Source organism: Astatotilapia calliptera, chromosome 5 (genome assembly GCF_900246225.1).
Source record: "Astatotilapia calliptera chromosome 5, fAstCal1.2, whole genome shotgun sequence".
Taxonomy (NCBI): Eukaryota; Metazoa; Chordata; class Actinopteri; order Cichliformes; family Cichlidae; genus Astatotilapia; species Astatotilapia calliptera.
In genome coordinates this window covers 36,664,792-36,687,148 of record NC_039306.1, presented here as the reverse complement: position 1 = coordinate 36,687,148, position 22,357 = coordinate 36,664,792, and the positions used below count along the sequence as shown (strand labels likewise).

General features: G+C 44.0%; 1 protein-coding gene across 8 annotated transcripts in view; it reads right to left on the bottom strand.

Moving 5' to 3' along the window:
• Window positions 1-22,357, bottom strand: part of LOC113023063 (calcium-dependent secretion activator 1) — a 361,073-nt gene that overhangs the window by 176,557 nt on the left and 162,159 nt on the right. For all 8 annotated transcript variants that reach the window (XR_003272492.1, XM_026169138.1, XM_026169133.1 and 5 more), the window contains 2 exons: window positions 7,952-8,060; window positions 6,969-7,181 (listed from right to left, as the gene is read on the bottom strand). Coding sequence is in view for 7 of the 8 variants with exons in the window: in XM_026169138.1 (XP_026024923.1) it covers window positions 6,969-7,181; window positions 7,952-8,060 (322 nt within the window). In the remaining variant the exon portion in view is untranslated. The remainder of the gene's footprint in view (window positions 1-6,968; window positions 7,182-7,951; window positions 8,061-22,357) is intronic.

Here is a 22,357-nt window from a genome sequence, read left to right as displayed (position 1 = left end):
AATATAAAGCACCTTGAAGCAACTGTTGTTGTGATTTGGCGCTATATAAATAAAATTGAATTTAAAATTGAAGTGAATATTCACCGTGGCAACCCCTTTTGGAAATAAACAAGCTGCCAAAAGAAAACAATTCACAAGTACACAAGATGGGTGGCTTTGAGGCCATTTATGTATTACTGGTGCAGGATCTGAATCCTGAAATATTTCTGACAACAAGCATATTCAACTCAATTCAGTTTAATAATAGATAGAAAACCCCAGCAATCAGACCACCCTGTATGAGCAATCACTTAATGAACATGGGAAGGAAAAACTCCCTTTTTCCCTTGTTCCCTTTGTTTCCCCAGTTGTGTCCCTTTCTTTGTCCTGTCCCACTGTGCCCTGTAGTTTGTCTCGTTTTCCCGAGTCAGTCATGTCTCCATGTTTGTTTACCTCTTTGTCTATGTCAAGCTGGTGTGTCATAGTCTCTGTCTGCTTTTCCTGTTTATTGCAATAGTCTCTTGTCCTCTGAATTGTGTTCAGTTTTGGTTTCCATTATGTGATTAAGTGTATTCAGCTCAGCTGTTTCTCTCCGGGTGTCTTCACTTTGCCCTGTTCCTTTTTGTGTATTTAAACCCTTTGTTTGTTTGTATTCCTGTATTCCTCTGTGTTTCCTTTCCGTTCCCTTCACTTCCCTTGCTTGCTCTGCTCCGGTTCCAGCTTTGGTACTCTGTTATCTTCTGCAAGTAATCAGCAATAAAGTTAAAATCATTTCATGTCTCAACTTGTCCCGATTCCTGCATATTGGGTCCAAAACCTGACAGCAGCACAGCATTACACGACAATAGAGATGAATCCATTGCCAAATAGTCCATAAGAGGATTATTCATAACCTTCACTATTACGTCCATACTGTGATGAATACTGAAACCTGATTGAAACTCCTCAAATAAACCATTAATCAGCAGATTATCTGTCAGCTGTTTTATAATAACTCTTTCAAGATTTTTTAAATAAAATGAAGGTTGGACATTGGCCCATAATTAGCTCAGACAACCGGGTCAAGTGATGGATGTGGAGACAGAATTATTTATGAATAGTGAGACTTCTTTCATTCTTCATTTAATGGGGTCTAATATACATGCTGACAGTTCAGAGGAAGTAATTATTAAACTTAACACGTTTTTTCAATATTCTGTTGAAGGGCAGTGAATGTTTATAGATATTAGGCATTGCCGCATCTTTTTCTGTGTTATTTGTCAAGACTAATAAAGACAGTAAATTATAATTAATTCTAAAGCTAATGTAAACATAAACAAAATCATTGTTTAGTTATAGGCAATAAAAAGAAATATGGGTTTAATGTGGGCCAGAACAATCTCAAATGGCATTCCAGGATTTGAAGTTATTGACAAATGCTGAGATGTCAAGGTTAGGCTTTTGTAATGATACTAAGCAAGTTCTTTTTGTCATCTGCTGCACCCTTTAAATACATCCTTCATTTGCCTGTCATGTTTTCAAGCATTCATATTTGCATTTCAAACAGCTTAGCTAATATCACCAATGAACAACTTTGTTACAAGCTGTTTTCTCCAGTTTCCCAGTAGGTACAAGAAAAGTTGCTGGATCTAAAAAAAAAAAAAAAAAAAAAACCAAACAAACCAGTGTTGTGATTGTGACTATGTCATAACTTGACTCTTCTGGATGGAGAAACATATTAAAATGTGAATGCAAGTGAGGAGAATGAAAGATTATTCTGCAAGGAAGGACTTCTCAGCAAATGATCTTTCACAAACCGGAGATTAAATACTAGCATGTAATTTTCTTATTTGTGTTTTTGCACCAGTACACCCGATCTTGGTTTTCTCCACCTAATTCCACTGGGGGGTGACAAGATGTTATATTATTCATTACTCCGTTCCAGGTGTGAACTGGCAAATAGCTATTTGGTAACATTGACTGATTGCTACCCAGTTTAATTGTGCAGTAACCACACTGTATTATTCATAGTTTGGCACTTATACCTTGGTAATTACCAGCTGCTGGGACTCAGTGGGAATCCAGTGGTTGTGTCAGAAACAACTTGCTCAGTAAATTTACTTACACTTCATTAGGTGTATTGGTCTCAAACCAATTTTTTAAAAATGGTAATTGTTTTATGCTATATTGAAATCTTGCTGAAGAATTATTTTTGTGTCTGATTAAATGTTCCATAACAGGGTTTTTGTTTAAAGTTTCTTACTAACCACAGATTATAATTTTGTCTGTGAGGACAAACACAAATACGTTGCTGATGAAAATTTTATTTGACTTTAGTGCAATTCTACCTAAACTTTGAATGCAGAGTGTTCTTCAAATTCCTCTCAACACTACGTAGACCTTTCACAGAATGATTGTGTAACAGTGAAATTGTAGATTCTTATTGTTCATTTAAAATGAAATTGAAATTAAGTTAAAATTCCACAAATAATGGCTCTTTGTAGCACTTGTAAAATCATGTTGACAATTTTAAAATCCACATTCACAGATTTGTAAATGTTTCCATAACAAACTTGGAAACAAAAACGCAAAGGAAAAAGAACTTGTTTTTTACTAGGCAGTAAAGAAGGTGAAGAGGAGGAGTGATGGAGAATAGGATAAACGAAACGTTAACGTCAGATTGGTATTTACTATTTGGAAAGCTTCAGTGCTGACAGCCAGCTGAGATTACTTCTATTCGATGAGTAATTCACAAACCCTACCAACAGTATTTTTATGTCTTTATCACACTATTGAGATTTGTGTATCTTAGAAAATTTAAATGCGGCGTAACTGCTTCTGCTTACTGACAGCTAATATGTGTACATGCAGAAGAGAAGACCCCTTTTTTTTTTACCATGTATGAAAACGACACCATACATTTGTATGATAGTCAAACTAAGGGGAACTGCAGTGATCGTGAAACGGGTTAGACAAGAAACTTGCCACTATATTGCATGTACCTTATTGGAGGTGATAGACCCCTCTAAAATATGACTTCCATAATATTGATATTTAATAATTTAATAGGATTGTGAAAATTTGTAAAAATAAAAGTACAGGAATCAATGTTTGTGGATCTTTATATATAGAACTGTAAAGTCTACATGGAGCTGAGGGGACAGGGATCAGCCTACCCTCTGCCTCTCCTGCTTCAGGGTTTAAATTCAGTGGACAACATGATTGTAATTCTTAGAATAAAGCACCGAATGAACATGCTGTGATATATGTGAGCTTGTGTATAAGTTAATACACAAAGGCTCGTGTGAAATACAGTGGTGGGATAATACCCACTCATCCTAGCAGACTACAGTGTCTTTGATTATTTGACATGACATGGACGGCTGAAAGTTGTAGTGATAAGTTTTTCATTACAGGCATGAACATCGTGGTAAGTTTGACATTTAATTATTTCTTTGAACTGTTCTTTTTCCTGAGTGGAATGATTGTATACCATAAATATGTAATTACTTTAAAATAAGAAGTAAGTGAACAAGTTTGAATTCAATTTGAAGTTTCTCTAGTTCAGAGGGTCAAAATCCTATAGAACGGCTTAAACATATCGACAAACACCCCACTAATATTTGATTATGTGTCCCATACCAAGTTGTGCCTCAACCAGATGCTTTTGGTAGCCATCAATCAGCTTCTGGCATAATTGTGGCTGGATATCTGACCAGACTTCTTGGCTGGTCAAATATCGAATCCCCTCATCTGGGACTCTCCTCAGCTCTTTCTGGGACAGTGGCGCGGCTGCCCCTCTGTTGGTCTTCCTTGGTCTCTTGTGTTCTGGGGGCCTCTGGATGTCTGGAGTTTTGATCTCCTCCATACCTGCTTCATGCCCTGGAGGACGGGGCAGTGGCCCCCCCACACCCTCTAGCACAGGGGTGCCCAATCCCAGTCCTCGAGAGCTACTATCCTGCAGCTTTTAGATGCATCCCTACTCCAACACAGCTGAATCAAATGGTTTGACCTCTTCAGCATGCCATCATGATTGGCAAAGGCCTGATAACAAGCCATTCATTTCATTCAGGTGTGTGGGAACAAGGATGCATCTAAAAGCTGCAGGACGGTAGCTCTCGAGGACCGGGATTGGGCACCCCTGCTCTAGCAGATCATTACATGAAGGAACCTTTTAAAAAAACAAGCGCGTCCATGCTCACAGGTGTACACACGGGTGCTCACACACACAAACTACACCCTTTTTGGCTCCTACCTCAAAGCACACTGTGTTCTGTTGATCTTATGTGCTGCACAATAATATTTAATATCTAGTATTTACTGTTACATTCCCATAGATCATCATGATGTTGTTTATTGTATTGCTCTTTTTTTCTTTCTTCTGCTTGTTTTCTCTTTTTTCTTTCCCAACAGGTGATCCAGGTGATTGATAGATGGATTTTTTGTCTGCTTATTTTGTTGTTTTTTGTTTTTTGCCCTTTATCCCCGTCCCTCTTCCCCGCTGTTTTTCTTTTCTTTCCCTCTTTCTTTCTCCCCTTTCTTTCCCCCAGTCAAATCTGTCCCGTATTTAACAAGTAAAAATAAAATAAAATAAACAATAAAAGGTGAATCGAATAGACCATTACGGCAAGGCTGGGATGGTTTATTTGGTAAAGTAAATCCATTAGGCCTCTTTCTTCGCCTTTAGACAATAATTCTGATGCAAAAGAGCCAAACGGGACAGGCAAAAAAATAAAAAAATAAAAATAAATATCAAATACTGATAGAATTCATTTAAATTGGTTGATCGGGCTTTTAAGAATAGTCCACTAATTTTTATGGTTGAGTTCGGGACTCATAAGGTTCAGAACCTTAATGTAAGCCTGCTTTATCCATTCCAGAACCTGTTTGTTTTTTTTTCGGGGGGGGATCATTGTCCTGTTGGAACACCCAGCTGTTTCCAAGGTTCAACTTTCTAGCTGCTGATCTAAGGTGAGGTTAGAGACCTCCTTCTTCATCTTCGTTATTCTGTCTGCCATTTACTTTGTGCAATGTACCAGTAACACTGGCAGAAAAACTGCCTCAGAGCATATTACCATTAACATTGCACCAAAAATCGCACCTTTACTCCTCGTCATTGTGCCCAAATAGGTCAATCTTCATCTTTTCTGATCATAACGCTTTTCTCCGTTTGAGCAGCTGGAGCTTGATTCTTCCTTGGTGTGGCACCATCTCAGTCCATAGCCACATAAAACTTACTTCCCTGTGGACAGTGAAGCTGGTGTTCAAGCAGTTTCAAATCAGTGACAAGCCTCGATGGTTCCTGGACATCCTAACCGATTTTCTCATTCTGAGGGCAACAGTTTTGTTTGGGGTCTTATTCCAGAACTTAGCATAGTGCATAAGTAACTTTTGTACACTTATTTGAAATACTTCATTGTCCACAGTAGAGACTTGAACCCATGAGACTAAGATTAAGAGTCGGTTGCTCTTCCAACTAAGCCAACCATTCAAACAGTTCAAGCAAATCATTTTAAACCCCAAATTACCATGACACTTGTGCTTATTATGAGTGTATGTCAACTTCTGGGCACAACTGTGACTGCGTATAATTCTGAAACTTTGACATGCATTTTATTTCCTGTTGATTAGGTAACTCGTTTATAGGTTGTTTGGTATAATGATAACTGTTGAATATTTCACAGTCAGTTTGAATGGCACACTGCTTAGATCTTCATAAAGTGCATTTTAGTTGCTGGGAATAAACTACCAGATTTCTAGAGACATTTCTTTATGTTAGCCACTCGTCACATAACAACTGAATGTTATAATACTAAAACAGGTCAATGTCACCAGTGTGAGTCTGACTGGATTCAGTAAATTGTATCGAAATGGAAATCTGTAGAAAACTCGTAAGTAGTACAAACATAAACACATGATAATGGATGTGTTTACGCATGTTTTCTCAACTCATACAAAAATGTACTCACTGCTTCTGCTACCATGTCTTTAGCACAGACTCTGCATGAATGAATTAATTTATGCTTTCATTTGCGCCCCCTCCAATCTGACATGGCCCCAGCTGTACTAACTAATTTGCATAACGTTAAAAAACACAATTATCTTTTACAGTCAACATCTTTGTTTCTTCTGTTATTGCTTGTTTCTAGGCAACCAGGATCTGAGGAGAACACAAAATGATGCAGTGTACTACAACATCTGTCTATGTTTTTATGGCTATGCCAGAGGATATTTGCACAGTATCCAAATGTTGTCCACATTAGGAGGGTTTTTTTGTACTGTAATGAAAAGGCTACTAATACAATTCCTGTTAAGAACTAGACACACTTTTATCTCCATTAAAACCAAACAATAAAAAACATACAAAACCTGGTCTGTTGTGCAACATTCTTGTAGCCTGATCCATCCACTGCCTCAAGATAATAAACGTGAACACAAAAGTAGAGGCAAATCATCTGATTTCAGCCTGCAGAAACGTGATAAGAAGACTGCGTTCTAAAAGCAGCAAGAGTGATCAGCAACAAAAATGAGAAGGAGACAGAAAAGGGAAAAAGCACTTACCACTTAATCCAGCTAAAAGTAGGGTCAGGGTTTTAAAGGATGAGAAGAGAAGGAAAAAGGAACAGAGAAACATAAAGACACACAGCAAAGCCACCAACACTTTTACAAAGAGCCAAGCAACATGCAGCTAAACAGTACCCAAATGGACTAAAGGTAATAATTTTGTTGTTTAGGAAGCATAATGCTGTGAGGACAAAGACAGAACAAGACATGATGCAGCTAAGACCAAAAACCCCACAAAATAAAATCTGTTTCTCATCTCATCTCTCTCTCTCTCTCTCTCTCTCTTTGAATTTGAGTGATTAAAAAAAGAAACTTGACAGAGCCAGTATCAGTGCCAGAAAATCAAATCATGAAAAAAAAAAAAAGTGGACCGTGAAATCCTGTTTTTGACCAAGAATTTGTTAAAAACTTAAAGGCAAATACAAATATGAGAGCTGAAAACTTACAGAACTGAGATATAGGTGCATCGAGCTGTGGTGTTGTGCCTCCCCTTGCGTTGAGTTTCTGGACCTGAGTCGGAGGGACGGGCTTGTGGGACTGACCAGTGGCCCGGTACATTGCCTGCACCCATAGGATACGGTCTTGCTCGTCATCACTGGCAAAGATCACAGTATCACCCTCTTTTACTGCATTGAAAAATGTTCTGCCACCGTCGAGACCTGAAAAATAAACAAGGGAAGAACACTTGGTGTGGAAACCAGTTAACATTATAAGAAGATTACAAATATTTACCAGTAGCCCAATTAACCTAAACCCACTAACTGCATGTCTTTGGACTGTAGGGGGAGTACCTGGAGAGAAACTACATGCAAACACAGAAAGGCCACAGACAGATCCTGGATTTAAACCCAGGACTTTTTGTTAATCACCTCAATATCATGCTGCCCCAGATATTACTGTCATAATTTTAATTACTATTATTATTTTTTTCACAGATATGGGATAGACAAAGTATCTTTTTTCACTTCTGTTTTCTCCCTTTCTCTTCCCAACATAAACCAAAAGCAACAATTAGTTGGGTTGGTCTGACCTCTGTTCAGAATGAAGCTAGGTGGAGCAACACTATCTTCAATGTCATGCTGCTCTGTTGTATCTTAATTGCCCCTTAGGGATAAATAAAGTCTTTCTGATTCTGATTCTGAACACTTGGAATTATGTGAATTCTATTTGTTTTATGTGCAAATAAAACCATGATTTTCCTTTCATATCCACGGATAAATCCATCAATATTTCTGAGACTTATCTTTGGCTCCACAGACCTAAGTGAACACTGTTGGAGTTTTCAGTCATGCAGAGTTTGGATCTAATCAGGCAACGTGACCTTGGGACTATGGGTATGTCAGCCAATTTGGAAGTCAAACTGTGAAATTAGTCCTTGGACATTGCATGTTATCATCCACTGTGCCGCTGTGTGTGTTTGCAACGTTACCTGGCTGGGGGTCAGTATAGTCCACCGTGTAGCCCTCCAGCTGAAGGAGTTCTACAGGCTCGGCCTTCTTCTCTCTGTAGCTGCACATGGCAAAGGTGTACTGACTTACCTACACCAGTCACAATGAGAGGAAATATTCAGTTATCAGAACATGCTAAGAGTTGAACACAGGAAATCCAAATCCTCCTCAAGTGTCAATTAATGTACAGTAGACTCCTGTCAACAAAGGAATATTTCTTCACATGACCACATAACATATAATGAGTGGTGGAGACTGGCCAATATAAAGGTCTGGAATTTTCCTTTTAGATGGTTTTATTCCCACTGTATATACAGATACAGCCACTTAAAATGGCTGTCTCATCCCTGACGGTGAATGGTGGATGCTTAACGGATTCCCGACCAATTACCCACCGGTTGTTGGGCAGCCGTAATGATATCCCCTGCCTGTCACGTGGATGATGCAACCACGAGTGGTAGTGCCCCTGAGCAGCATTTAGAAATGTGGTAGAAAAGCGGTAATGTCTTGCGGCTCCACTAGGGGGAGCAATGTGAAGGCGCATTCATTTACAGGGTGTGAATTAGGCTACTTTTGGTGATAGTACATTAAGTAAAACTAAAAATTTGGCATGATGTTAAAAATACAGAAATTGTTACGACTAAGCTGTTAATAAGAGATTAACATAAATGTGGACATTAGCGCAATCCGGTTGTTCAGTGATGACGTGACGAATCCTACTTCCGGGCCTAAAGTAGTCTGCGTTTAATATGGCTTTTGTGTTGTTAACATGTGTAATGTTTTGTATTTTCTTCTATTTGATCTCAAAAAGCTCCTAAAACAGTCAGTGATCACTGTTGACCTCCCTCGGCTTTTATTACCGCTAATCATTTATTTAAGCTCAGTTTTTAAAACCTTAGGATGTAACTACAGCCCAGCCCATGCAGCAGTATATGAATGACTAACCTCGTATTGTGGATGGACTATCTCAGTTGTTCTCCTGGCTGAAGTTTGGTCCATCATGCCATGCAATTACATTTGTTCCTGACCACCGAGAACACTCACGTTAACTTTTATCGAGTGGAAAAAAAGTTAGCTTGTTTATATTATGCTAACATAGCTGTGTCGCTAGCGGTCACGTAGCAAATCATTATATAGCAGCTAGCCCAACTTCAGTAACCCTACAAACGTCACTGCTGTTTAGTTTTCTGTCTTCATTTATGCTGGAAGTGATAACAGAGCTGTACGTTTGAATTTGTTTCCAAAACCCCGCAGTCAGGACATGCTATATTGTATTTAGATAGAAGCTAGCGAGCTAACTCCCTGCTAACTTCTAACTCCGTTAAATGTCATAAATTCCATTTTCATGGATGCCTGGATGTTAAAATCAATTGTTACACCTGGTAGAGCAGAACGCTGATCATTTTATTAAAGATGAAAGACTTTAGACAGTTTTTCAACTCTCAGTAATGCCATAGTGATTGTTTGATATATGGACTTGCAGCGGAGTTTAGGCCCAGACACGGCTAGTGACGTCAGACTGAACAATCGGATAGCTATTTAAGACACAAACTCCTACCCTTGTGTGTGCGTGCCCTTGTCATTTCACCTTGTTAAAGGTGGGTGGGTGGATAAAACCATCCGTGACGCTCTGAGATCCCGCACCGCTGCCTACAACACGGGACTCACGACGGGGGACATGGACCCGTACAAAGCTGCGTCATATAACGCGCGGAGGGCGGTGAAAGAGGCGAAGCAGCGCTACGGGAGGAAACTAGAGTCACAACTCCAACAGAGTGACTCTAGGAGCCTGTGGCGGGGACTAAGGACAATAACGGACTATAAAGCACCAACAACCGGTATGACGAACGCGGCCGTGACTCTGGCAGACGAGCTGAACACTTTCTATGCTCGCTTCGAGGCTGCAGCTAAGGACTCCAACGATGCTAGTGCGAGCGGCGCTAACGGCTGCAGACAGGAAGATACTGCCAGCACCGGAAACGTGCTCGTCATCTCCGAGCATGAAGTAAGGAGAGCCTTCAAGAGAGTGAACACCAGGAAAGCAGCAGGACCAGACGGCATCCCAGGTCGTATCCTCAGAGACTGCGCATACCAGCTAGCTCCTGTGTTCACTGAGATATTCAACATCTCTTTATCTCAGTCGGTGATCCCCACATGCTTCAAAGAGTCCATCATTGTTCCTGTCCCGAAGAAACCCCACCCTGCTTCTCTCAATGACTATCGCCCTGTAGCCCTCACCTCAGTAGTGATGAAGTGCTTTGAACGCCTGGTCAGAGACTTCATCATTTCTTCACTACCAGACACACTGGACCCACTACAGTTCGCTTACCGTCCAAATCGTTCCACAGACGATGCCATCTCTCATCTCCTCCACACATCACTCACTCACTTGGACACTAGAAGGGGGAATTATGTTAAAATGCTCTTCATAGACTACAGCTCTGCATTTAACACCATAATTCCCTCCACACTCACCACCAAGCTGGAGCATCTGGGACTCAGCTCATCTATGTGTCAGTGGATCTCCAACTTCCTAACTGGCAGACCACAGGCAGTAAGGATGGGCGGACATGTCTCAGCCTCCACCACTCTCAGCACTCGAGCCCCCCAGGGGTGTGTTCTGAGCCCCCTGCTGTACTCTCTGTACACATATGACTGTGTGACCACTACCAGCTCCACCACCATCATCAAGTTTGCTGACGACACCGTCGTGGTGGGCCTGATCTCTGATAACAACGAGACGGCCTACCTGAAGGAGATTAGGAATCTGGAGAACTGGTGCCAGAGGAACAACCTCCTTCTAAACGTCAGTAAGACAAAGGAGCTGATAGTGGACTTCAGCACTAAGCAGGAGAGGAACTACCAGACCCCCGTCATCAACGAGTGCCCAGTGGAGAGAGTGGACAGCTTCAAATACCTTGGAGTTCACATCACGCAGGACCTGTCATGGTCCTGTCACATCAACACCGTGGTGAAAAAGGCCCGTCAGCGTCTCTACCACCTCAGACGCTTGAGAGACTTCCAACTGCCCTCCAAGGTGCTCAGGAACTTTTACTCCTGCACCATAGAGAGCATCCTGACGGGAAACATCTTAACCTGGTTCGGGAACAGCACCATGCAGGACAGACGAGCTCTACAGAGGGTTGTGCGGTCAGCTGAGCGCACCATCCGCTCCGAGCTCACTGACCTGCACTCAATCTACAGCAGGCGGTGCTGGACCAAGGCCAGGAAGATCGTGAAGGACCTCAGCCATCCCAACAACAGACTGTTCTCTCTGTTGAGGTCAGGAAAGCGATTCCGCTCCCTGAAGACCAACACAGAGAGACTGAGGAGGAGCTTCTTCCCGCAGGCGATACGGTCTCTCAATCACACCACCACACAGTACTGACCCACACATACAGTTCTTACACACACACTGGACTTTCTGGACATTGTTTTCACTTCATCACTTAAATCACTTTAAGCATATTTGCACTGCACAAGACATAATGTGGATTGCACAACACTGGTCACTATATTCTTCATTTCCAGTTAATACTTGTACAGCTGCTGTTATTGTGTATTTATTTATTTATATTTCTTCATACATTCTTATATAGTTCTATACTGTGTATTTTGTTGTACAGTTATTTTATTTTCAACTTTAATTTATATATTTTTTCTTATTCTCTCCCAGTTAAATTTACCCTTCATTCTAATTTGTGTTGTACAGTTATTTCATTTTTAACCTTAATTTATATTTTATTCCTTCCTAGTTAAATTTACCCTTTTTAATTTTTCATATTTATTTCCTATCTTATTCATAGCCTTTTCCTTTTTTGTTCTCTTTAGGTCACGAGCAGTTGTCCAAGCATTTCACTACATATCGTACTGTGTATGACTGTGTACGTGACAAATAAAAATTTGAATTTGAATTTGAAATGTTATGTGATCCATTTCTACCTCATGTAGCTAAAATGAGTATTACTAGCATCATTATTATTTTTTTACTGTGTTATACTAATGTTATAGTATGCATTTACACCAAGAAATGGATAGTGCATTAGTAAGACTATTAAAAAAGTAAAATGGGCTGTTTGTTTAACCTAACACATTTGTGCTGTAATATGTAGTGTAATATGACACTGACTAGACAGTGTAATGCTAATAGTGCTTTACACTTTGCAGTCAATAAAAGGCCAGTGCTAACCCATAAATCAGTGTATGAGTCTGGTTAAAGATAGTGGCTGTGGTTTTGTCATTGTTTCCTGTGCTGCAAACACGAACTGTAGTGACACCCTGTTGCTTGCTGTAGCTGGCCTGCTGTTATTGTAGCTGCCAGTCATACCAACTTGTCGTCACAAATCACCATGCCTGGCCAACAGACCATTGTCACCACTCCTCCTGTTGCAAGTGGCAGCTCTGACTCTATCTGAAGGTTCATTCTGAGCACGCGCACGTGTGTGTGTGTGTGTGTGTGTGAGAGACAAATGACAAATGCCCACTACTGATGAGCACTGATGAGACCTGAGGCCAAATAAAGAATGGAGGGAACAGCAGCTCCAGCAGCTCCCTGGCCTCCAGGACACCACAACAACTAATCAGAATCTAAAGTACAGACAAGACACCACCCTTCTTTTCCATCCCAAAATGTTCTCTCACTCTCTCTCTCTGTGATAGGTTGATAGGATACATACACTGCTAAAAAATAATAATAAAAGAACAGAGCCATAGCAGTTCCTTAACCAAAGACTACATCAGCAGGACCCATATCTGCTCGTTTGCCGTTGAACAAAGGCAAACAGGATGAGCACTTTGTTCTGGAAAGGGCTTGGCTGTTTGTGTGTGTGTGCTATGACATGAATGCCATGAATGTTGTTAAAATTATTAAATCTTCATTAGGGACAGACAAATGTTTCTGATTAATCTGTGGACTTCAGGATTGTGGCAGCAGAGTTGGCTAGAGTCGTACCAGACTCCAAGTGACATTTCTTCATAGATCAAGAGAGCATGAAAAATGTGTCAGGTATATTAGGATAATCAGCTGCATAAATGGAGAGCAAAACAGGAGATAATTTCCTATGCTATTTTGGCATCCCACATTTCCATCTCTTTACCTAGAAGTTGCCATGCAGAAGTATTCTCCCTAGAGAAGATCAAGATCAAGTCTCTGGAGAAGAGACATGTTGGTCTCTGGAGGAGGCCAGATTAACTCCTTCATGAGTCATGAAGAACACTGACTATCTCATACTGAACTGAAAAGCCATTTTTTGGATGTGTTTCTAGAGGTATAGGTAATGTAAGGCAGCACCTTCTGTCAGCTTAATTACATCCAAGCTCCTGTCAAGCATCTACAGCAGTGACATGAGTGCCACTATTGTTGCTAAAATTCTTAAATCTACGAGGTCAGTTCCTTGATCATTAATATGCAAATTGTCGTGACCATTAATCAACATCTACTGATTAACAACCACTGATCAAAGCATTTCAGTCATTATGCAAATGTTCTGTTTATAAGGTTGGGGAAACCTGCAGTCAGCTGAGACTGAAGAAGTCATTTGGTTGATTGACGAAACCTTTCTCCCACTGAAAACATCCAGATGAACAGGATCAACCTTTTGAGATTTACTTACCTGGATGATTGAGACTGCACCAAGACATTTAGATGGTAGGTGGTTCGATCCATGGCTGCTCCCGTTTACAAGTCAAATCTCCTTGGGCAAGATACTAACTCCCAGCTGATCTTTGATGCATCCATCAGTGTGAATGTCTCTGAATGGGTGAATGGGGATGTTGTATAAAGTATCAAGCAGATTGAAGGCATTACTGCACAGAACACTCAGCTTCTACATATGTCTTCTGTCCAAGCTGTGCAGGTCAGTATTTTTTTAGTAAAGATCTAGCTCTGTCACGGACCCGGTTCCAGGGACTCGGGGTCCGTGAGCAGTGTGGACTATAATTATTATTATTATTATTATTTGAGGGTTGTGCCTTCTGCACTGCTGCTGTCCTGTGTTCCTTGTTTGTGTACTGGCAGGTGTGTATGGGTGTGTGCCTGTGTGTGAGGGTGCGGTCGTGACAGGCACTTTCAGGGCTGGTGGGTGTGGCCCTGCCAGCTGACCGGTCACACCCAAGAATCTCCACACACACCTGGTGCTGATCAAGCCTCGTCAGAGGAGCTACCAAACAGTGTGGCTGAGAGCTCCTTGATGCTGGATCGTTGAGTGACTTCCTGTCAGTCTTAGTAATATGTGCAAGGTTAGTGCCAGTTTGCTAAATACTCATGGCTGCCTTTGTATGCGTGTTTCCCCAGGAGGATTTGTGAAAATCAGGAAGCATACGGACGGTACACAGGGAACGGAGACTGAGCATGGAGCACGGGAGTAGGGAGTAGGGGGTCCTCATTCCTCTCATCCCCACGGTCTGCCACACCTACCACGACAAGCTTCTTCTCTGCCTTCTCGATCTAGGGCGATCTTGGCTCAAGAGTTGGGAGTTCGCCTTGTAATCGGAAGGTTGCCGGTTCGAGCCCCGGCTCGGACAGTCTTGGTCGTTGTGTCCTTGGGCAAGACACTTCGCCTACTGCCAGAAGGGCCGATGGCGCGATATGGCAGCCTCGCTTCTGTCAGTCTGCCCCAGGGCAGCTGTGGCTACAACTGTAGCCTCCACCAGTGGATGACTGGGTGTGTAAAGCGCTTTGGGGTCCCTAGGGGGGACTAGTACAAGCCCTATACAAATACAGGCCGTTTACCATTCTCATCATCCCTGTCTCTATGCTCTATAGACAGGCCTTTTTATGCTCTATAAGAACCTTCTAAACTCTACAATTTTCCAGACTTGAACATGACGCCATGGAGTGAGATATCACTGACTCAGACAGCAGAAATTATCCAGATTTTTCTTTATGGCAAAAAAAAAAGACAAGAAAGAGTTGTTGACCGACCACTGATCATGTTATCAAGGTTTGAAAAAAGGCTTGGGTCATTTTCACCAGAGGTTTTGGATTAAACCATTGCACAACCTTGCCTCACCTGAGATCACCTGATGCAAGATTTGACTGGGGAAGGGATCTCAAAACTGCATTGTAGTTGGCAGACACTTGGTGTCATAAGCCCCCCTGTTCCAAGATGGTCACTCATAGTGGACATAGATAGCCTCTTTTCACTGCTCTTGCAAACCATCTGTCTCCCTTTTCAAAATATGAACATTACATGCAATTACGTGTGCAAAAATTACAAAATGTACAGTTGCAAATTGAGGTAGTCCAAGGTTATAAATTCCTGTCACGTGTTTATGAGTCTAACAGTAGTGGGGAAGAAGGATGTCTTTAGTCTACAAGTCCTAGATTTCACACTTTGTACCTTTGTTGAAATGGTAGAAGTGTGAACTGACAGTAATGCGAGAGGGTAGAGTCTTTGGGGAGGTAACTATCCTGTGGACTCATGTGCATGACAGCAGATGTTCTATTGAGAGTGTAGTGGACTCCCTTTGATCTTTTCATCAGTTTTTACCACTCTCTGCAAGCATTTGCAGTCCATATCATTTGCTTTGCCGTACTACATGGTGACGTAGCTGGTCAAGATGCTCAACCATTGAGCTGTATAAGTTGTTGAGGATCTGGGTGACATGCTAACCTACCTCAGCCTCTTTAGAAAATATAGCTAGTGTGGAGCCCTTTTAACCAGCTGTGTGGTGAGATACTCACTATGTAGAATCCCAGCTATTTAAAGCAGACCACCCTGTTGACTTCAAGCTCATGAATGCATGGTGGAGTCTCCTTTCCTTCATCATGTCCACTATCTCCTTCGTCTAGTCCGCGTCCGCGGTGAGGGTGAGGTTGTTGTCCTCACACTTTCAAATCAGTTTGACTCATATACCTCCAAGTCACGACAACAGTTGCCTCAAGGTGCTTTATATTGTAGAATAAGCAACCTAAAATAACATAAAAAAGCAGAAACAACCTATATAACCCCGCTAGGTACAGTGGGAAAGAAAAACCCCCTTTTAACAGGAAGACTGCTCCAGCAGAACCAAGGTCAGGGACAGTCTGCCATCTGCCCGTCCCTGGTTAGGGTGAGGGGATTAAAGCAAGAAAAATGCATACTGTGGAAGGGAGGCAGGGATTAACAATAAATAATGATTAAATATAATATAGCTTATAAAGAACTAGTGAGTGAAAAAGGTGAGTGAAAGAAACACTCAGTGCATCATGGGAAGCCTAGACCTATTGCAGAATAACAAAGGGGGGGGGGGGTTCAAGGTCACCTGGTCCAGCCCTAACTATATGCTTTAGCAAAAAGGAAAGTTTGAAGCCTAATTTTAAAAGTAGAGATAGTGTCCGTCTCCTGAATCCAAACTGGAAGCTGGTTCCACAGAAGAGGAGCCTGAAAACTCCCATTCTACTTAAAATATGGAACAGGGAACAGTAACCAATATAGCGTTCCCAGGCCAGCCGAGAGATATAATCTCTCCAGCGTGTCCTGGGTCTGCCCCGGGGCCTCCTCCCGGTGGGACATGCCTGGAACACCTCACCCAGGAGGCGCCCAGGGGGCATCCTTGTCAGATGCCCGAACCACCTCAGCTGGCTCCTTTCGATGTGGAGCAGCAGCTGCTCTACTCTGAGCCCCTCCCGGATGGCCGAACTTCTCACCCTATCTCTAAGGGAGAGGCCAGCCACCCTTCGGAGGAAGCTCATTTCTGCCGCTTGTATCCGCGATCTCGTTCTTTCGGTCACTACCCACAGCTCGTGGCCATAGGTGAGGGTAGGGACGTAGATCGACCGGTAAATTGAGAGCTTCGCTTTTACACTCAGCTCCCTCTTCACCACGACGGACCGGTGCAGCGTCCGCATTACTGCAGCTGCAGCCCCAATCCGTCTGTCGATCTCCGGCTCCCTTCTCCCATCACTCGCAAACAAGACCCCGAGATACTTGAACTCCTCCACTTGGGGCAGGAACTCATCCCCGACCCGGAGTGGGCACTCCACCCTTTTCCAGCTGAGAACCATGGCCTCAGATTTGGAGGTGCTGATCCTCATTCCCGCTGCTTCACACTCGGCTGCGAACCGTTCCAGTGCGAGCTGGAGGCCCCCACCCGATGAAGCCAACAGAACCACATCATCCACAAAAATCAGAGATGAGATTCTGAGGCCATCTTTTTGGGTCAGCTGGCTTTTTAGTTAGTTAGTTATAACTTAGTCTAGCAGTCCAGCCTAAAAGTAATAAATACATAAACTAGTTTTTCAGTGCCAATTTGAGATGGGATTGTGGTGTGAATGGTCCAGAGAGTGTTGTTTTGAGCCATTTTATGTACCTCACCTGCACATGCCGTGTAGGTGAGCCCGCACAGCACCGCCGACCACGACTCACCACATACCCCCATTGCCTGATTGAGGCTGGGAAGCCGTCCGGCCAAACCTACTCCCCTTAACTGGCTTCCAACCCAGCGATAGGGCCGTGTCCCTTCCAGAGGCCGGCCACGCCTCCAGCGGTGGCAGCAACGCTGGTCTGGAGACCGCCTGGTCGTGTCGGCTCGCCAGGTGGCCAAGTCGACATGACCCTGCAGGCACAGTCATGAGCTCCTGCTCACAGGCGGCTGGGCCGGCATCCGTCGGTCCAGATCAGGTCGTGCCCTGGGACCCAGATCGAGCAGGCTCCCCTTGCACGGGGACCTCCACCTCCCCACACAGTTCCTCTACTGCTACCAGCTGGAGCGACTCCTCCACCGCTCCCTGCTGGAGCGGACCCTCGTGGACTTCCTCCATCCCCGGCTGGTGCGGCTCCTCCACCGCTCGCGGCAGGAACACTCTTTCACCCAGCTGTTCCCCCTCCTCTCGCAGGCGCGGACCCCCACGCGCCTCGTCCACCACCTCCAGCTGCCGAGGTGCCCCACATGGTTCCTCCACCGCCAGGTTCCACCTGTGGGGTTGGTGGCAGAGGTGTTGACTACGCCTGGAGCAATGTCGCCAGCTCCGTGATTCAGCCCAGGTGGCACTCAGCCTGGTCCCGCAGCTCTTCCCACCGGCGGCGCACCTCTGCCGCCTGCTCCCTCTGGGTGGCCGCTATTTCGGCCAGCATCTGGGTTTCGCCACCACTGTGGTGTGAATGAGACACGGCAGGTCCAGAGAGTGTTGTTTTGAGCCTTTTTTTTACCGCGACTGCAGCTCACAAGCTGCCAGCCGCACATGCAACACACCACAATACCCAACAACCCCTTCTTCCCCGTGTGTTTGACATGGTGGGCACCGCCGACTATGCGTTGCCACAGGGATGTTTCTAATTGTAGAGATATTGGGCAAATGGAAGAAAGCAGTCCATATCGTGGTCAAAAACAAGTAACTGAAAATGCATGCTTCTAATGATACTGCCAAACAACGCAGGAAGAAGAAAATTCAAATAAACACAGGAAACAGTGCACAGGGTCAAGCTGGTCATGAAGCAGGGCTTTCGAGCAGTTCTGATGACCAGTCGGCCCACGCCAGGGCTGCAGTTCATGAGGTCAGTTGGTTGGCCCACAGCAGGGTCTAAGTAGTTCAGGGAGTTGGATGAGTGGCCAGCGGAAAAGGCTAAGAATCTCTGCTGCCTGGCTGGGAGGCCCCTAGTGAGGCGAAGAAACTTTGGGGGCCGGCTGGGTGGCCAATGCCAGAGATGAACCAGCTCAGGTGGCATGGCAGGAAGCTGCAGACAATGGCAGTCAGACAGCCCAGCAGGAGGCCATAAATAACAGCAGACCCCCTCCAGGTCCTTGGAAAAAGGTACTGTGGACCCTCAGTTTGCTCAGGCTCTGACAGGGAAAAAAATCCATGGTCTCAGTTCAGGTGGGGGAGGCCCCAGGTGGAACAACAGTCTCTGGGGAGGCTTGGGTCCAGGGGTTACAGAAACTGAGTTGAACAGAGGGCCTTTTTGCATAGGCTAAAAACAAACATGCTTGAAGGTTGTCTGAGATGCAACGAATACCGTCCTCTCATCAGAAAGCTTAGAAACAGAAAAATAATTTATTGAACTGGATCAGACATCTGACACTTAATGTGGGCATTGAGAAGCTTGTGAACACAAAATGGTGTCTTTATTAACAGTTTCAGAAACAGAAAAACCATTATAAATAAAAACTCAGCAATCCCTCCAATGTCTTTCAAGAAACAAGGCTAAGCCTTTGAAATCAGGGGCTCTGTCCCTAAATCATAACATGACGTAAATCACAGTTGTGGGAACAGAATGCTCCGATGAAAATCTGCTGCCTTAGAAACAGCCGCTTAACTTAACTTTATTGTCAACCACTGAAGTCCCTTTATTTGTGAGTTCAGCCGGTAAAATCAGTGTTTTTAAAACTTCAGGTCCAGACACTGACCACACAGTATTGTGATTTCTTTGTAGAAAGGTGAATGTACTGAGGTTCAAGCATAACACAGCAGGAAACAATATTTTTACTCAGTGTAGGAGCAACTTCAGAAAACCCATTTTCATTGGATGTGGGCCAGGACACCACATCAGCCGACATGGGCAAATGCAAAATGCAATTTTCCAAATGCAAACACATGTTATATATAAACAATCTATGCTATATCAGATTTAGATACTTTATTGTCATTGTCATTTCCACAACAAGAAATTAAGTGCATCTTCTACAGCACAAAAGAATAGAGCAATAAAAATGAAACAACTCAATAATAAGTAAGTAAAGGACCACAATAAACCACAGTCACAAACTCATAATTGTGCATAGTGTACAATCTTCTGTTAATTTCTTTCAAAAAAAATGAACCTTAGTGCATTTGTATTTTTTATACTACTGGGAAATTATCATTTCAACTGTTCTGCCAAAACAATGTCAGACTCTGTAGTTTTCTCTCCTACCCAATTGGACCAGGATTGACATGTTTAGCCACATGTTACATCCCTTGGCTAGTTTAAGGGATAAAAAGGACTAACATAAAGTTAAATAGTGAAAGAGGAGTCCAAATGGCATTTCAAATGTTTACTTTCTGCTAGTTTAAAACTCTGTTAGGCTTAGACTGACATTTAACTTCAAGGAGAGCTAAGGCCTATACAGCAAACAAGGTTCAAGGTTCAAGGTTCTTTATTTGTCACATGCATAGTTATACGAGTATAACACACAGTGAAATGTAGCCTGACGCGCTCCTCGACATGTGCAAAAATTGGGGGGGGGGGGGGGGGGGGGTAGAGGAAGAACACATATATATATATATATATATATATATATATAGAACACGAGAAGCTGGAGAAATACCAAGGGCTCAGAGAAGAGCTCGAGAGGATGTGGAGGGTGAAGGTAATGGTGGTCCCCGTGGTAATCGGAGTGACTCCCAAGCTAGGCGAGTGGCTCCAGCAGATCCCGGGAATAACATCGGAGATCTCTGTCCAGAAGAGCGCAGTCCTGGGAACAGCTAAGATACTGCGCAGGACCCTCAAGCTCCCAGGCCTCTGGTAGAGGACCCGAGCTTGAAGGATAAACCGCCCGCAGGGGCGTGCTGGGTGTTTTTTTTATATATATGTAGTATATACATTGGGTGAATGTGCAGTAGTAGCAGCCAGCAGGTGAATTCTGTACATTAATATGAATAGACATCTGACTATTTTACAGGATAGACAATATAAACATATTTAAAATTAAAGGAATTTGAAATGTACATTGTTCCTTGGTTTAGTGTCTGGAAGAGTCCTGTCTCAGTCAATTATAGATGATGTGAGAGGGCGGGTGTGTGTGTTTAGGGCCCGGATGGCTTGGGGATAGAAGCTCCTCTTGAGTCTCTCTGTCCTTGCCCGGAAGATGCGGAACCTTCTACCAGATTGCAGAAGTTGGAACAGTTTGTTGCCAGGATGGGACGGGTCCTTCAGTATCTGCGCTGCTCTAGTCCGGCATCTCCTGGTGTAGGTGTCCTGAAGCGGGGGGAGAGCAATCCTGCAGCAGCGTTCTGCTGTACGGATCACTCTCTGGAGAGCTTTTTGGTCCTTCACACAGCTGTTCCCAAACCACGATGTCATGTTCTGTGTGAGGATGCTCTCCACAGCGCCTCTATAGAAAATCCTGAGGATCTTTGGAGAGACCCTGAACTTCCTCAGTTGTCGTAGGTGATACAGGCGCTGCCTAGCCTTTTTGGTCTGGACCTGAATGTGGGCAGACCATGTCAGGTCTGAGGAGATGTGGACACCAAGATACTTGAAGGACTGCACCCTGTCCACTGGAGCTCCATTGATGATAATGGGCTTGTAGTCTCTGTGCTGACTCCTTCTGAAGTCCACCACCAGCTCCTTGGTCTTGCCGACGTTCAGCTGGAGGTGGTTGTCCTGGCACCAAGATGCCAGATTCTTCACTTCATCCATGTAGGCCACCTCATCGTTGTTGGAGATGGCACCCAACACCACTGTGTCGTCAGCAAACTTCACAATGGTGTTGGAGCCATGGGTGGCCACACAGTCTGAAGTGTAGAGGGAGTAGAGCAGTGGCGAGAGGACACATCCCTGAGGTGCTCCTGTGTTGATGGTGATACTGTTAGAGATGCATCTACCCACCCTCACCACCTGAGTTCTGCCAGTGAGGAAGTCCAACACCCATGCACACAGACGGCTGTTAAGTCCCAGATCCCTGAGCTTTGTGAACAGTCTGCAGGGCACTATTGTGTTAAACGCTGAACTGTAATCAACAAACAGCATTCGCACATAGTTACCCTGTTTCTTCTCCACATGGCTGAGAGTGGTGTGTAGGACGTGGGCGATGGCATCCCCTGTGGATCTGTTGGATCTGTAGGCGAACTGCAGCGGATCTGTGGTGTCTGGGATGGAGGAGGAGATGATGTTCTTCAGCAGCCTCTCAAACACCTTCATTACTACCGAGGTCAGTGCAACTGGCCGGTAATCGTTCAGGGATGAGGGTTTGCTGTTCTTGGGCACAGGGATGATGGTGGATCTTTTGAAGCATGTGGGGACCACAGACTTCGCCAGGGACTCGTTGAAGATGTAAGTGAACACACCTGCTAGCTGGTCAGCACAGCAGCGCAGCAGATGGCCGGTGATGCCGTCTGGCCCCGCCGCTTTCCTTGTGTTCACTCTCCTCAATGCTGCTCGGACGTCATGCTCCGTGATGCTGGTCACCGGTCTCTCGCTGATGACATCACTGTCCTCGGTAGTCAGGCGGTAGATAGCATTAGCCGCCTGACTAACCTCGAAACGGGCGTAGAGCTGATTCAGCTCGTTGGTGAATGCAGAGTCGGCGTTGATCGGCGCAGTGTCCCTGGCTTTGTAGTCCGTAATGGTGCGTAGTCCGTGCCACATACTCCGTGTGTTGCCCTGGTGGAAGCGGGACTCCACACGTTCCCAGTACCTGCATTTGGCATCTCTCACCGCGCGCCGCACGCCGTATGAGGCCGCTTTGTAGGCGCTCATATCGCCAGT